Raw genomic sequence first — 15,403 nt, forward strand, 5'->3', positions numbered from 1 at the left:
TCTGGCCACAAATTTCTTCAGATGCCAGAAAAGGATGAGATAGATGTTCCAACAATTCGGATTTGAAATGCTACATTTTTCCCATTGCCAGAGCATCATTGTGATCAGGTGTATTGAGTTCATGGGAATACTGAGGAACATCAACTGGTAGATATTTAAAGATAAATGGAAATAGGTTATCAGCACTGTTTCAAGGTCAGACAACGATCTTACCACTGATAAGAACTAGCAATCTCACATTATGTGCTTGGCAGCCACCACTCCCCTCTCCCCTCCCCATCGGAATCACCAGCAATTGATCAAGGTCATCCAGTGGAAACCCCTTCCCCTTACACCTTAGACAACCACATGAGTTATAGTCAGGGTCATTCAGGGGAATACCTAAGCAACTTGGACAGCTGAACTACCTACATTCAAGGTGCTGAGATAACTTGATACTGATCACTTGATATAAAATTGGAAGGACTCCCTTGTATCAGTTGGAGTACATAAAATGGCAAGATGCCATCTGTGTAAGCCTCTTCATTTAAGGTCTGAGCATCATGGGAGAAAGGTTAAGGTTTGTTATAAACATGTTATAACTGACCATAATTCTTTATTGGCAAGTTTGGGAAATAATGACAATGACATAATGAAGTAGCTAACCATTTATAATGAAAAATTTCTTTTGGCAATACATTATTTACAATCATTTATTGTTTATTAACAATTTATTTTTCTTTTATAACAGTATTTGTTAAGCATGCAGTGTTTTTGATTTATGATCATTTGTTGCTACTGACAATTTCTTTTATTTTACAAGTCTATTTGATATTTACACAGTGGATTTTTTACAAATCTTTTTTCTTATGTATAATATTTTACAATTTTTGAGTTTATTTGCATAGTGCTTATTGACAAAATATTTTTTTCTGAAGATGTATGAGTGGGTACAAGAATAACATCAAAACTACGTTTCCCATTCTTTGTCTGTATACAGTATTTACACCTGAATCATTTTCTTTCTGAACACCTTCACCATTTTGCATTTATAAGTATTAATTTCTTTCAGTATATACTGTACAATCAGACATGCTCACTCATGTACATGTACAGCTGTTACAAATAATTCATCCAACTATTCCACATTCACTTACACACATACATCAACTATTTACAAACAAATAAATACACAACCACGCACTCAGTGACTGATGACCTCAGAAGTTAAGTCGCATAGTGCTCAGAGCCATTTGAACGCACTCAGTCATTCAAGTGAATAGCATGAGGAAAGTGAGGAGCCGACCTCAGCCGCGCAGATGAACCACTTTTCAACATGATGTGACAGCTCTACTTTCTGCTGCAGTGGAGTATGTACCTCATGGCCTCACAATTGAAAGATTCCTTGGCACACTATAATTGCAGTAGCATCTATGCTCTCAAGGAGGCACCTCTTGTAATCATCGATCGTGAGAATCTTTTCCCATAATCTCTACACTCTGTGACGCATTCACCCCATCTTTCATCAGACAGAAAAGATTCTTGTTTTGAGATGTTATTCCAAAAGGATTATCAGTCGTATATCCCATTGTGTCGCATTTTTTAGGACTGTAAATATTTACTTCCTAGAGATTGTAGCCATTCACCCACTATATATGTTAATGTAAAGTAGCATAGACTGCTGAAGTATGGCTTCACAAACCTGTAGCGATAACAGTATACTATATGTGGAATTTGGAGAGGTCCATAACACACATACCATGGAATATGGTGACCCCCTACAAATTTTATTTTGCGATGTAAACTCTTGAACCAGAACACCCATCCCACTGCTAAACTATTCTGAAGCGCCAAAGAAACTGGTATAGGCATGTGTATTCAAATACAGAGCTATGTAAAGGGCAGAATACGGTACTGCGCTCGACAATGCCCATATAAGACAACAAGTGTCTGGCGCAGTTGTTAGGTCAGTTACTGCTGCTACAGTGACAGGTTTTCGAGATTTAAGTGGATTTGAACGTGGTGTTATAGTCGGCGCACAAGCGATGGAACATAGAATCTCCGAGATAGGGATGAGTGGGGATTTTCCCGTATGACTATTTCGCAAGTGTACCATAAATATCAGGTCTCTGATAAAACATCAAATCTCTGACATCGCTGTGGATGTAAAAACATCCAGCAAGAACGGGACTAACAACGACTGAAGAGAATTGTTCAACATGATAGAAGTGCAATCCTTGCGCAAATTGCTGCAGATTCCAATGTAAGGCCATAGACAAGTCTCAGCATGTGGACCCTTCAACGAAAAATCGTCGATATGGGCTTTCAGAGCTGAAGACCCACTTTTGTACCCTTGATGACTGCACAACAAAGGCTTTACGCCTTGCCTGCGTCCATACCGACATTGGAGTGTTGATGACTGGAAACATGTTGCCTGGTCAGACGAGTCTCGTTTCAAATTGTATTGAGTGGATGGACCTGTATGGGTATAGAGACAACCTCATGAATCCACGAACACTGCATGCCACCAGGGGACTGTTGAAGCTGATGGAGGCTCTGTAATGGTGTGGAGAATGTGCAGTTGGAGTGGCATGGGACCCCTGATACGTCTAGATACGACCCTGATAATTGACACGTACGTAAGCATCCTGTCTGATCACCTGCATGCATTCATTTCCAGTGTGCAAAGCCGCACAGGGTAGCCATGCAGTCTGAGGCGCTTTGTCACGGTCTGTGCAGCTTTCCCCATTGGAGGTTCGAGTCCTCCCTCTGGCATGGGTGTGTGTGTTGTCCTTAGCGTAAGTTAGTTTAAGTTAGATCAAGTAGTGCGTGAGCTTAGGGAACGATGACCTCAGCAGTTTGGTTCCATAAGACCTTACGCAATTTCCCAAATTTCCAGTGTGCAATCCGATGCCGCTGGGCAACTCCAGCAGAACAATGCGACGCCCCATACGTCCAGAATTGCTACAGAGTGGCCCCAGGAACACTCTTCTGAGTTTAAACACTTCTGCTGGACACCATAATCCCCAGACATGAACATTATTGAGCTTATCTGGGATGCCTTGCAATGTGCTTTTCAAAAGAGATCTCCACTCCCTCATAATCTTACGAATTTATGGACAGCCCTGCAGGATTCATGATGTCAGTTCTTTCCAACACTACATCAGACATTAGTCGAGTATATACCACATTGTGTTGCAGCACTTCTGTGTGTTCATGGGAGCCCTACAGAATATTAGACATGTATACCAGTTTCTTAATCCCTTCAGTGTAAAGGAATTTCATGAAGTTATCTAACATTTCTCATTGTTTTTTAAATAAGTGAACTAGTCATTAATTTGTAAAAATCTTTTTCAAAATCACATCACAAAAGCACACTGTTTAGTCTTCACATCAATTTAATCCTTCAACTAGCAACATTTCTTGAAGGAAATTGGTTGTGTATTTGGTTGTGTCCAGTGTGAGATCTAATAGATTGTCTTACTTTGATTATCTTATTGTGGATAACAGGCTGCATCAAATAATTTTTTTATTGCAGTTTGTATGTTTGTCACCAGATCAACTATTCTTATCTTACCTATTAAAGAATTATAAGCATCTGCCTTCTTATCCTCATCACTCTATACTCGTTCTTAAATTTCCACAAACATGTGTAACTCTCATCTATTTAAATAAGCACAGCAGCTTGAATCAGCTGATTCAGAATTCTTTGTGCTCACAGACATGAAGCACTTGATTCGACAAACTGCTAAATCAAAAATGTTTTGTGGACCAGATTATCATTCCACATGCTATGATCTGTCTGTGTGTATGTTATTTTGGCCCACAGGTTTGAGAATTTTCCTCAGACCTCCAACTTCAAGTTCGACATTTGTGCACATCTCATATCTGCTAAAATTTAGGATCCATTTTCTGCAGTCTGTCTTCACAGATGTGATGGGTATAGACATTTGCACGTCAGGTGTGGACCAGCCTGTATGCTTTGTTGAACAAAAATACAGATTCCACGCAAACCTTGTTTCCATGACAAAAATATCTGAAGAAAAGCTTACAGCAAGTATAATTCAGATACATTTAAATGATGGTTACTTTCCAGGACATCTCCACAGGTAATGGATTTTTAATTCTTCTATGCTGATCAAAATCACATTTTCTTCACTTTTTTAAATCCTAACACCGCTCTTGGATATGCTACTAATATTTCATTGAGGCATCACTGTTTTTACAATGTGTATTTCAGTGTTTCAAGAGAAGAAGTTATTTCAGTATGGTACTTATCTCGTGTATAGCGTCATAGCGTCATTGTCTAGGAGCTGGTGTCAAGGGCGCCCATACAATAGTTCGCCTGTTAAAAGCTTACAGAGCACCGACTTTTAAATCATTTTCATGAAAGAAAAACCCCTTCACCTGAGAGCTTGGGTAGCAGGGGGGCAGAGCCCACTTTGCGCCGGGAATGAACGCCCTTGGTTGGCGTTCCATAAAAAAAATCTTGTTTAAGTACATATCATCCAGGTTGTTAGTTAAGTAAAACTGAAATACAATGTTGACTTTTAATTTTGAGATCTTTTGTTTTGATGTTTTCTCAACACAAGACTGTTAACAAGCAGTGTAGGCCACATTACAAAACAAACAATTTTAGCACAAAATTGAATCACTTGCATGCACTATTTCTCATAGTAATAAAACACAGCATAGTTTATAAGCAGTTTGACTCAAGGTACATGTAAAACAATGGTACTCTCAGAAGCATCTAGAAGCTTCCGTGAATCAAATTGGGAAATGGTAAGATTTATCCTTTTAAGAATAGCGACAAATTTAAATGAAATTTTATGTTTAATGAATGCAAAATTCTCAGAAACGTAATAGAAAGAAAAGGTATTTATATAGTTACAAAAATAAATTCAGCACTTTTCGAAATATGTCACATCACAACATTTATCATATTTAGCTTTTACAGCAAGATAATTCATTTCTGAAGAAGTTAGCTATGACTCTGGAATATAAAAATAATTCATTGTTTAGTGAATATTGAAGTTTTGTTAGACATCACATAGATAAAATCTGGAAAATAATCATAAGCAAATCGTATTTGTTATGAACGGTACCAAGAAAAAATAAAAATAAGATTACGTCTTGCATAGGCAAATACTCTATTTTTAATATTGGTCATTACAAAGTGAAATTTATAGTAGATATTGGCAATCGAATAAATATTTATAAAGAAATTGTTTCCCTAGACTTTGCTGGCATCTTCAGTTCTTCAACAAATTTAGCTATAAAATATATTCATTTTGAGTTTGTCCTCACGCCAAGCTGTCATACAGATAAAATGCAGCACATTATTTTTGTGATACAATATTATTACATAGAAACGTGCAAAAACGTTATTACGTTCTAGACAAATTTTTAAATGTATAGAATTTTGTAAATTCACCAATGTATTGTACAAATTTGTGAGAGCATGAAACTCCTACTTTATAGGCCGAAAATCGAAATAAACGTTACCGAAAAGAAGGCGAGATCGCAAACTTTACCATGAGAGCATATCATAAATCTTCGTTTGATATAACTTTCTGTCAAATTTAGGCGGGGAACTAAACTAGTTGAGGATGTTCTGATGGCAGAATGTTCATTACGCGACGTTTTCAAGTGAGTTCCCATTTTCCTGAATGCACAACGCAGTGCGCATTCTAAACGATTTACGGACGAGATGTAAATTGGCGATGTCACAGAACAATCAAGCTCCCTCAGTGCGATGAATGTTGTAGAGTAAACCGCATTGTTTGAAACATCCTTTATATACGACGATCTTCTTACTTTTATCGACTTTTAAAATTAGAGCGTACAGTATTTGTATCGCCAAATAAGATAAGAAATTATAGAGATTTCTGAAGTAGAAGATTTGTCAAACACAGTAAAAATGTCCTCCTTTTGGGATCTTGTATATTTCTCAAAAATATATAGGTATTCGATCTCTTTCTATTGTAAAATCCTTGGTGTGTGACTGAATTGAATTTTGAGTTTAGCATCTCAGTTAAATTGTTTCTGTTGTACTATGTAGTCTGGTTACATGCAGAAAAAAGCTAAGACGTTTTAGTAAATTGAAATGTGAAAATCATGTGGAAGAAATTTTGCTGTTGTCGTAGTGTCGCGAAGTGTGCTGCAATCTTTCTCAGCCGCTGAATTATGAACATCTTTGCATTGTTTACTATCACTCTCAATCAGATGACTTAGGACGGCGACGAATTGTTATAGGACGTCATCGAGGAAAATACGTGCCAGGGGAATTTTTTATTTTTGGACATATTCAGAAATGAGCTTTTATAACTTTTTTCGAAATATATTTGGCTTGCCAAAGAAACCTGACGAGGAGGATTCATTCAGGAGGTAAGATCTAGTTTCTCTGTATGCTACAAGCATGACAGCTAATTTCATCATCCATATTCTATTTGTAATAATATCTTGTAGTTTTGGGTACATTTATTAAATAGAGGATAAAACTAATGAAACGTTTCAGAAACGATTCATCGTGGACTGTAAATAATTTGCACAGTATGTCGTTGGATACGTGTGGATTGTCAATCGAACTTCATGTGAGTTCGCTTCCAATCTTTTTGTAGTGTTGACATAATACTGAGACTTTTCTCGATAGTACCTATAATAATAATTGATATCACAATAGAAACCTCTGTTGAATTACACCTTTAGATTCATACAAGTCTCTGTAATTGTTTTGTAACTATTCTTCATTGTTGGCACTGCAGTTGTGCGATGCACTTAAGCAGTTTCGTTTGTTTTCTACTTCATTCTTTTCTACTGTGGCACTTTTTCTGTTTCCTTTAGTACACTTAGCACTTTAAGTGCCACAAACAATTAACAATAGTTTTAATGGCCATGATTCTTTGGCTTAAATAAAACAAAAAGGATAAATACTTACATCCCATAATTGTTGAGTCAAGTCCTTAGCAGAATTTGATGACAGTTATTACTATCTTCATTTTTTCTGGTATTCCACTTTTTTTATGGGGAGTTTGTAAGTATGTTTGAAAATTAATTATAATTAATACGAAAATAAGGTATAACAAACATAGTAGAAAGAAAACAGTTCAATTTAACAGTGAAGACATAGAATCAGTTGAATTTTGTATTGAGGGCAGTTGAAAATAACGATTGAGAAAAGAAATTAAACACAAGAGTGAAATGGCTGCATCAACTGAAATTCTCGACTCGGTTTCACTAACTCATAACCAACCGCATACCTGTCAACCTACTCTACATCTCAGGCTATAGGCCTACTACAGATCATTATGTCAACACAAAATGTCACCTGAAGTGCTCCTGTTAACCCTCTCCTTACCATGAAGCTTGGAGATCTCTCTAGTCAAGATTTTATTCTTCTTCCAATACTACTTCACTTTCTGGTTGTGAGCAAGCTTTATCTCCTTCATGCATTTCGTCCCTGTGCTTTTCTTGGTGGTAAGGGACATTTTGAAAACTGGCTGTCAGATCTTGTGTTTTCTCCAGTGGGATCTTCAATTGTTTCAGATATAACTTTAACAATGCCAGGGGTCATTCCATGTCAATTCAACCAATTTGAGAAAATGTTCCAGCTGATAGTCTCAGATTTGGCTGAAATTTAGCACACCTATGCTACCAAGTGTGGAACACTCATGTACAAAATTTTAAGTTCCCCTACCAATTAGTTCCAGAATTATGCTTGTGAAAGAAGGTGGCGTGACCCGGAAATTGCAACCAACCTCTGGCAATCTATCTTCAGACCCAACTTCTGATCTTAATTACTTTGGAACTATTCCGCACAGTCCAGTGAAATTTTTACAACCCAGTAACATCCACTTAGAGAACACACACTATGACTCAAAACACCAACACATATTTCTGAGGGAAAAAAAAATTCCAAAATGTGATTAAAAAGTGTAATACGTTAAGGTACATATTGTAGGTGCCCTGTATGCCAAATATAATTCACTAAAAACGGTATAATTTTTTTTGTGGTAAGCTTAATGTGGCCTAAACACACACAAAACTCATCTTGCCCATATCAGACACAAACTGGGTTACATGCACACAAAAATACAAAATTTTGAAAAATTACCTGAAAAACGGACTTTCTAAGTGTGGTAGCACAAAAGGGACAAGTGACATCCAAGCCAAATTTCAAACACTGCATAAATAGATCATAATACAGTATGTGGCAAAATTTCAGCTTGTTATTGCTAGGCATTTGTGTACAATAAAAGTTGACAGAGATGTATTTGGTTAAGTTTCTTTTAACACGATTTAGCAAGTAATAGTGATGATGCAGACAGCTTGTTTCAGATAAAGCTGCAGCAATTGTTGGGAACCATTAGGCCAAAGAAAGTTAAACAATGGTAGTTTTCAGGGACAGAATGAGTCATTTTTAGGCAGGAACAACAAAGGAAACAAGCAACAATTACAGGTTACTCATGTTTTTAAGATTCTAGTTCAGACAGGTCAGTACTGTTGTGGAAAGTCAGTATGAAGGCAGAAGAGTGTACTAGTGGTGCTTTTGTTCAAACAAGTTGCAGTATTGGTAGAGCACAAGCATCTGAATGTCATAAAACAACATATGGAACAAAATGTGGCATTCACTTTGTACTGTATGATCTGGATGAATCGGACCAAGAATTGTTGCTATGGAGATCTGGGATACACCCTGTGGGCACAAGAAGTACAGTTCCAGGAAACTTTAGTGTTTGTTATCATATGAAAGTGTTTTTGGATAAGTATTCTTTCCTACAAAGAAGTTGTTTTGATCCATTTCGGATTCATAAGAAGACAGTGAAGTGTAGCCTCAGAGAAATTGATACAAAATCAGTATTGAAAGTGGATCATTGCATGGGACTTTACATGAAATCAGGACAAAAGTTATGTTCCAGGTGTGTTACACTGCTAAAAAATGAAGAATATTCTGATAATTTACATGACACTGACAAAGAGTTTCAGCTCACCTACAACCACAGCAGATGAGCAATTAAATACTTCAGTGACTGCTCTTTGTTTGTCTCCCATGAAGACACACAAGGTTGGGAAAGGAGACAGGCCCAGCTATGGTAGAAGAAAACTACAAGAAGCTCAAATGGAAGTAAAACATAAAATAGCTGACACACTAATGGTGGGAGAGGAGGAACTATCTGTTCCAAAGGAACAGAAATCATACCAGAAATGCTCTGATTTGGACTCAATTGTGCATGATTTTGAAAGAAAAATGTGCCATATCAACACACCAGAACGCCAGAAAAAAAGCAGCTATTCTTACCCTTGCACCTTCCGGCTGGTCTATTGACTCCACTGCAAAGGAATTCAATGTTTCTACATATATAGTAAAGCAAGCTAGGAAAATAAAAGCAACCCAAGGAGTGCTTCCACAACTTCAGCAGGCTCAGGGTAAGCAGTTGAGTTCAGAAATAAAGGTGCTAGTGTCGGAGTTTTAAGAAAATAATGACTACAGCCAAATAACGCCTGGAAAAAAAGACTGTGTAACGGTGAAAATGGGAAATGTACGTGTAAGGTGCAAAAAAGACTGTTGCTATGCAACATATCAGAACTACCGGTATAGGCCTATGTAGAATTCAAGGAAAAGTATCCCAATACCAAAGTAGGTTTATCATCTTTTTTCAGTCTTCGGCCAAAATGGGTTGTGTCTGTAAGTGCAAGGGGCACACACAATGTTTGTGTATGTGAGATCCATCAAAATGCTAAGCTGATGTTTGCTGCTATAAAGGATTCTGGTCTGGATTACAAAGGTGCAATGAAGCTGCTAGCGTACGACATCAGTTCCTACCAGTGCATGATACACAGGTGTGAAAAGTGTCCTGGTAAGGCAAACCTTGCAGAACACATGAATAACAAACTGTATGGTGAACTCCTTATGGATGACAATAAACTTGCTTCTTGTAAACAGTGGACACACTTGTTCGTACAAGTCTTGAAACGAAGCAAAGTACAGTGGAAGATTTTGTTGAAATGTGTTGTCAAAAAACGGACAAACTGACCACACACAGTCTCACAGCAACAGCACAATTGGCTTATCTCCAGTTTTGTAAGGATAATTTGAAACAAGGTGAAATTATAGTAATACTAGACCTTTCTGAAAATTATGCATTTATAGTTCAAGATGCCATCCAAGGATATCATGGGGACAAATGTCAAGCAACTCTCCTGCCATTTGCGATTTACTATAGAGGTGAATCAGGTGATGTGTCTGTCATAAACCTGTGCATTTTTAGTGATTGTTTACTTCATGATGACATTGCAGTTCAAGCCCACATTCGCACTGTCATGGTATATGTGAAAAACAAGCTACCTCACATACATTTTGCAAAATATTTCAGTGATGGGGCAGCTAGTCAGTACAAAAACCGCAAAAATCTCAAAAATTTATGCATGCATTACCATGATTTTCAGATTCACGCAGAATGGAATTTTTTCGCAACAAGTCATGGTAAAAATGTATGTGATGGTATTGGTGCTACCATTAAGCACATGGCATCACGAGCTAGTCTGCAGCACCCTATAGGAGGTCACATTCTATCACCTCTTCAATTATTTGCCTGGGTACAGAAAAATATCTCTGGCATACAATCATTCTACACTCCTGGAAATTGAAATAAGAACACCGTGAATTCATTGTCCCAGGAAGGGGAAACTTTATTGACACATTCCTGGGGTCAGATACATCACATGATCACACTGACAGAACCACAGGCACATAGACACAGGCAACAGAGCATGCACAATGTCGGCACTAGTACAGTGTATATCCACCTTTCGCAGCAATGCAGGCTGCTATTCTCCCATGGAGACGATCGTAGAGATGCTGGATGTAGTCCTGTGGAACGGCTTGCCATGCCATTTCCACCTGGCGCTTCAGTTGGACCAGCGTTCGTGCTGGACGTGCAGACCGCGTGAGACTCACGCTTCATCCAGTCCCAAACATGCTCAATGGGGGACAGATCCGGAGATCTTGCTGGCCAGGGTAGTTGACTTACACCTTCTAGAGCACGTTGGGTGGCACGGGATACATGCGGACGTGCATTGTCCTGTTGGAACAGCAAGTTCCCTTGCCGGTCTAGGAATGGTAGAACGATGGGTTCGATGACGGTTTGGATGTACCGTGCACTATTCAGTGTCCCCTCGACGATCACCAGTGGTGTACGGCCAGTGTAGGAGATCGCTCCCCACACCATGATGCCGGGTGTTGGCCCTGTGTGCCTCGGTCGTATGCAGTCCTGATTGTGGCGCTCACCTGCACGGCGCCAAACACGCATACGACCATCATTGGCACCAAGGCAGAAGCGACTCTCATCGCTGAAGACGACACGTCTCCATTCGTCCCTCCATTCACGCCTGTCGCGACACCACTGGAGGCGGGCTGCACGATGTTGGGGCGTGAACGGAAGACGGCCTAACGGTGTGCGGGACTGTAGCCCAGCTTCATGGAGACGGTTGCGAATGGTCCTCGCCGATACCCCAGGAGCAACAGTGTCCCTAATTTGCTGGGAAGTGGCGGTGCGGTCCCCTACGGCACTGCGCAGGATCCTACGGTCTTGGCATGCATCCGTGCGTCGCTGCGGTCCGTTCCCAGGTCGACGGGCACGTGCACCTTCCGCCGACCACTGGCGACAACATCGATGTACTGTGGAGACCTCACGCCCCACGTGTTGAGCAATTCGGCGGTACGTCCACCCGGCCTCCCGCATGCCCACTATACGCCCTCGCTCAAAGTCCGTCAACTGCACATACGGTTCAAGTCCACTCTGTCGCGGCATGCTACCAGTGTTAAAGACTGCGATGGAGCTCCGTATGCCACGGCAAACTGGCTGACACTGACGGTGGCGGTGCACAAATGCTGCGCAGCTAGCGCCATTCGATGGCCAACACCGCGGTTCCTGGTGTGTCCGCTGTGCCGTGCGTGTGATCATTGCTTGTACAGCCGTCTCGCAGTTTCCGGAGCAAGTATGGTGGGTCTGACACACCGGTGTCAATGTGTTCTTTTTTCCATTTCCAGGAGTGTATGTTTCAAAAGATAAGGTGAAATCAGTCGAAGAGTTGCTAAAAAGCAGACTAGAACACGTTAAAACTGTTGCAGGCACAAGGAGCCATCATCACTTCTCTCCAGCGGACTCTGACAATGTGCAGATGAGCAGACTGTCCAGTTATAACTATAGGTGCATGCACAACATGTGTCTTCACAGTGTGTCTGACTCAGGATTCAGAAGCAAAAGCAGCAAGAAAACAACCAGGTTGCTATGTTATTGCTGTTTATGATGACAAATGGTACTTAGGATTTGTTGCAGAGTGCTGTGAAGCAGAAGGTGATGTATTTGTGAAGTACATGGCACCAGCAGGACCAGCAAGATCATTTCATTGGCCATGTTTGGCAGACAGGTGTTGGATTCCTTTTGAACATATTCTTATGACAATTCCAGTTCCTACCACAGTGTCAGGAAGACAGTACAATTTGCCACTCAATGTACAGTGTACAGTAGCTAAAGTGTGGGAGAACTTCTGTTCGAAGCACAATCGACTGGTTTTTTAGCAGTTAAGGTGCAGTAAACATTAATGATAGGTTGTGTTAATCTGTCTGTATGTTGTTGCTTAGTGATTAAACAGTTGTGGGAGAGGATAAGAAGAGGCAGAACAGTTTACAATATGTTTTTACAAAATTGTGTTGTGGAACAATGGCCACATCACCAAATACATCTGTCAACTTCCATTGTACACAAATGTCTTGCAATAAAATGCTGAAATTTTGAGATACATATCATTATGGTCTACTTGAGCAGTTTGTGAAATTTGTCTTGGATACCACTTATCCCTTTTGTGCTACCACACTTTGAAAATCCATGTTTTTCAGGTAATTTTTCAAATTTTTGTGTGCATGTAACTCAGTTTTTGTGACTGATATGGGCATGGTGAGTTCTGTGTGTGTTTAGGCCACATTAAGCTTACCACAAAAAAATTTATACCCTTTTTGAGTGAATTATATTTAGCATAGAGGGCACCTACAATATGTACCTTTTAACATATTACATTTTTTTAATCACATTTTGGAATTTTTTATTTTCCCTGAGAAATTTGTTGTTGCTGTTTTGATTCATGGAGTGTGTTCTCTAAATGGATGTTACTGGGTTGTAAAAATTGCACTGGACTGTGTGGAATAGTTCCAAAGTTATTAAGACCTGAAGTTGGGTCTGAAGATAGATTGCCAGATGCGGGTTGCAATTTCCGGGTCATGCCACTGGTTCGACCGAAGCGTCCGATCCCACCCATCGGCTTTGACCCGTGGCGTAAGGCTGTTGTGGTGTGTGACGTCACAACGGCGCGAAATTTAGTTTGTGAGAGTGGCGTGTTTGTAGGTGTCGTTTTGATGCGATCGGTGGTGCTCTCGGTGGTGTGTCAGGTGATGTTTTTGGTTTAGTTTGCGAGTGTGGTGTCATGTGTGAATTTTGAAAAATTGCTTTTTTTATGTCTTTGGTAGGTATGGATATGACTGACAGTGTCAACAGTTTTCGGTTGTCAGCTATGATGGGGGACAGTGTGTTGTCTCTAATAAAATTTCTTCAACTATTTGGATTTTTGGATGAAGTCGTGAAGGGTACAGTTTGTCGTGAAGAAATGAGGCTTACTTAAAGTTCCGGTGTCTCGGACCACGAGATGTGGAGACGTCGTAAGGATAACAGGTCAAGGGAAGTGTTTGATCCCAATGTGTGGCTGTGAATGTTGGTATTGGTATCGGGAGATGTTTTTGAGCTATAAAGGTCAAGGGACTCCTCCCATGAACCATGGACCTTGCCGTTGGTGGGGAGGCTTGTGTGCCTCAGCGATACAGATAGACGTACCGTAGGTGCAACCACAACGGAGGGGTATCTGTTGAGAGGCCAGACAAACGTGTGGTTCCTGAAGAGGGGCAGCAGCCTTTTCAGTAGTTGCAGAGGCAACAGTCTGGATGATTGACTGATCTGGCCTTGTAACACTAACCAAAACAGCCTTGCTGTGCTGGTACTGCGAACGGCTGAAAGCAAGGGGAAACTACAGCCGTAATTTTTCCCGAGGGCATGCAGCTTTACTGTATGATTAAATGATGATGGCATCCTCTTGGGTAAAATATTCCGGAGGTAAAATAGTCCCCCATTCGGATCTACGGGTGGGGACTACTCAAGAGGACGTCGTTATCAGGAGAAAGAAAACTGGCGTTCTACGGATCGGAGGGTGGAATGTCAGATCCCTTAATCGGGCAGGTAGGTTAGAAAATTTAAAAAGGGTAATAGATAGGTTAAAGTTAGATATAGTGAGAATTAGTGAAGTTCGGTGGCAGGAGGAACAAGACTTCTGGTCAGGTGAATACAGGGTTATAAATACAAAATCAAATAGGGGTAATGCTGGAGTCGGTTTAATAATGAATAAAAAAATAGGAGTGCAGGTAAGCTACTACAAACAACATAGTGAACGCATTATTGTGGCAAAATAGACGCGAAGGCCATGCCTACTACAGTAGTACAAGTTTATATGCCAACTAGCTCTGCAGATGATGAAAAAATTGATGAAATGTATGATGAAATAAAAGAAAATATTCAGATAGTGAAGGGAGACCAAAATTTAATAGTCATGGGTGACTGGAATTCGAGAGTAGGAAAAGGGAGAGAAGGAAACATAGTAGGTGAATATGGATTGGGGGGAAGAAATGAAAGAGGAAGCCGTCTGGTAGAATTTTTCACAGAGCATAACTTCATCATAGCTAACACTTGGTTCAAGAATCATAAAAGGAGGTTGTATACATGGAAGAATCCTGGAGACACTGAAAGGTATCAGATAGATTATATAATGGTAAGACAGAGATTTAGAAACCAGGTTTTTAATTGTAAGACATTTCCAGGGGCAGATGTGGACTCTGACCACAATTAGTTATGAGCTGTAGATTAAAACTGAAGAAACTACAAAAAGGTGCTAATTTAAGGAGATGGGACGTGGATAAACAGACTAAAGCAGAAGTTGTAGAGAGTTTCAGGGAGAGCATAAGGGAAAAATTGACAGGAATGGGGGAAAGAAATACAGTAGAAGAAGAATGGGTAGCTCTGAGGGATGAAGTAGTGAAGGCAGCAGACGATCAAGTAGGTAAAAAGACGAGGGCTAATAGAAATCCTTGGGTAACAGAAGAAATATTGAATTTAATTGATGAAAGGAGAAAATACAAAAATGCGGTAAGTGAAGCGGGCAAAAAGGAATACAAACGCCTCAAAAATGAGATCGACAGGAAGTGCAAAATGGCTAAGCAGGGATGGCTAGAGGACAAATGTAAGGATGTAGAGGCTTATCTCACTAGGGGTAAGATAGATACTGCCTACAGGAAAATTAAAGAGACCTTTGGAGAAAAGAGAACCAC

The 15,403-nt window shown here is 39.9% G+C and overlaps 1 protein-coding gene across 1 annotated transcript in view; it reads left to right on the forward strand.

Moving 5' to 3' along the window:
- The first annotated feature begins 6,046 nt into the window (after window positions 1-6,046).
- LOC126236926 (HCLS1-associated protein X-1) overlaps window positions 6,047-15,403 on the forward strand; it is a 72,244-nt gene continuing 62,887 nt past the window's right edge. The window contains exon 1 of the mRNA XM_049946595.1: window positions 6,047-6,366. Within this exon, the coding sequence (XP_049802552.1) occupies window positions 6,293-6,366 (74 nt within the window). The 5' untranslated portion in view covers window positions 6,047-6,292. The remainder of the gene's footprint in view (window positions 6,367-15,403) is intronic.

Source organism: Schistocerca nitens, chromosome 2, assembly GCF_023898315.1.
Source record: "Schistocerca nitens isolate TAMUIC-IGC-003100 chromosome 2, iqSchNite1.1, whole genome shotgun sequence".
NCBI lineage: Eukaryota > Metazoa > Arthropoda > Insecta > Orthoptera > Acrididae > Schistocerca > Schistocerca nitens.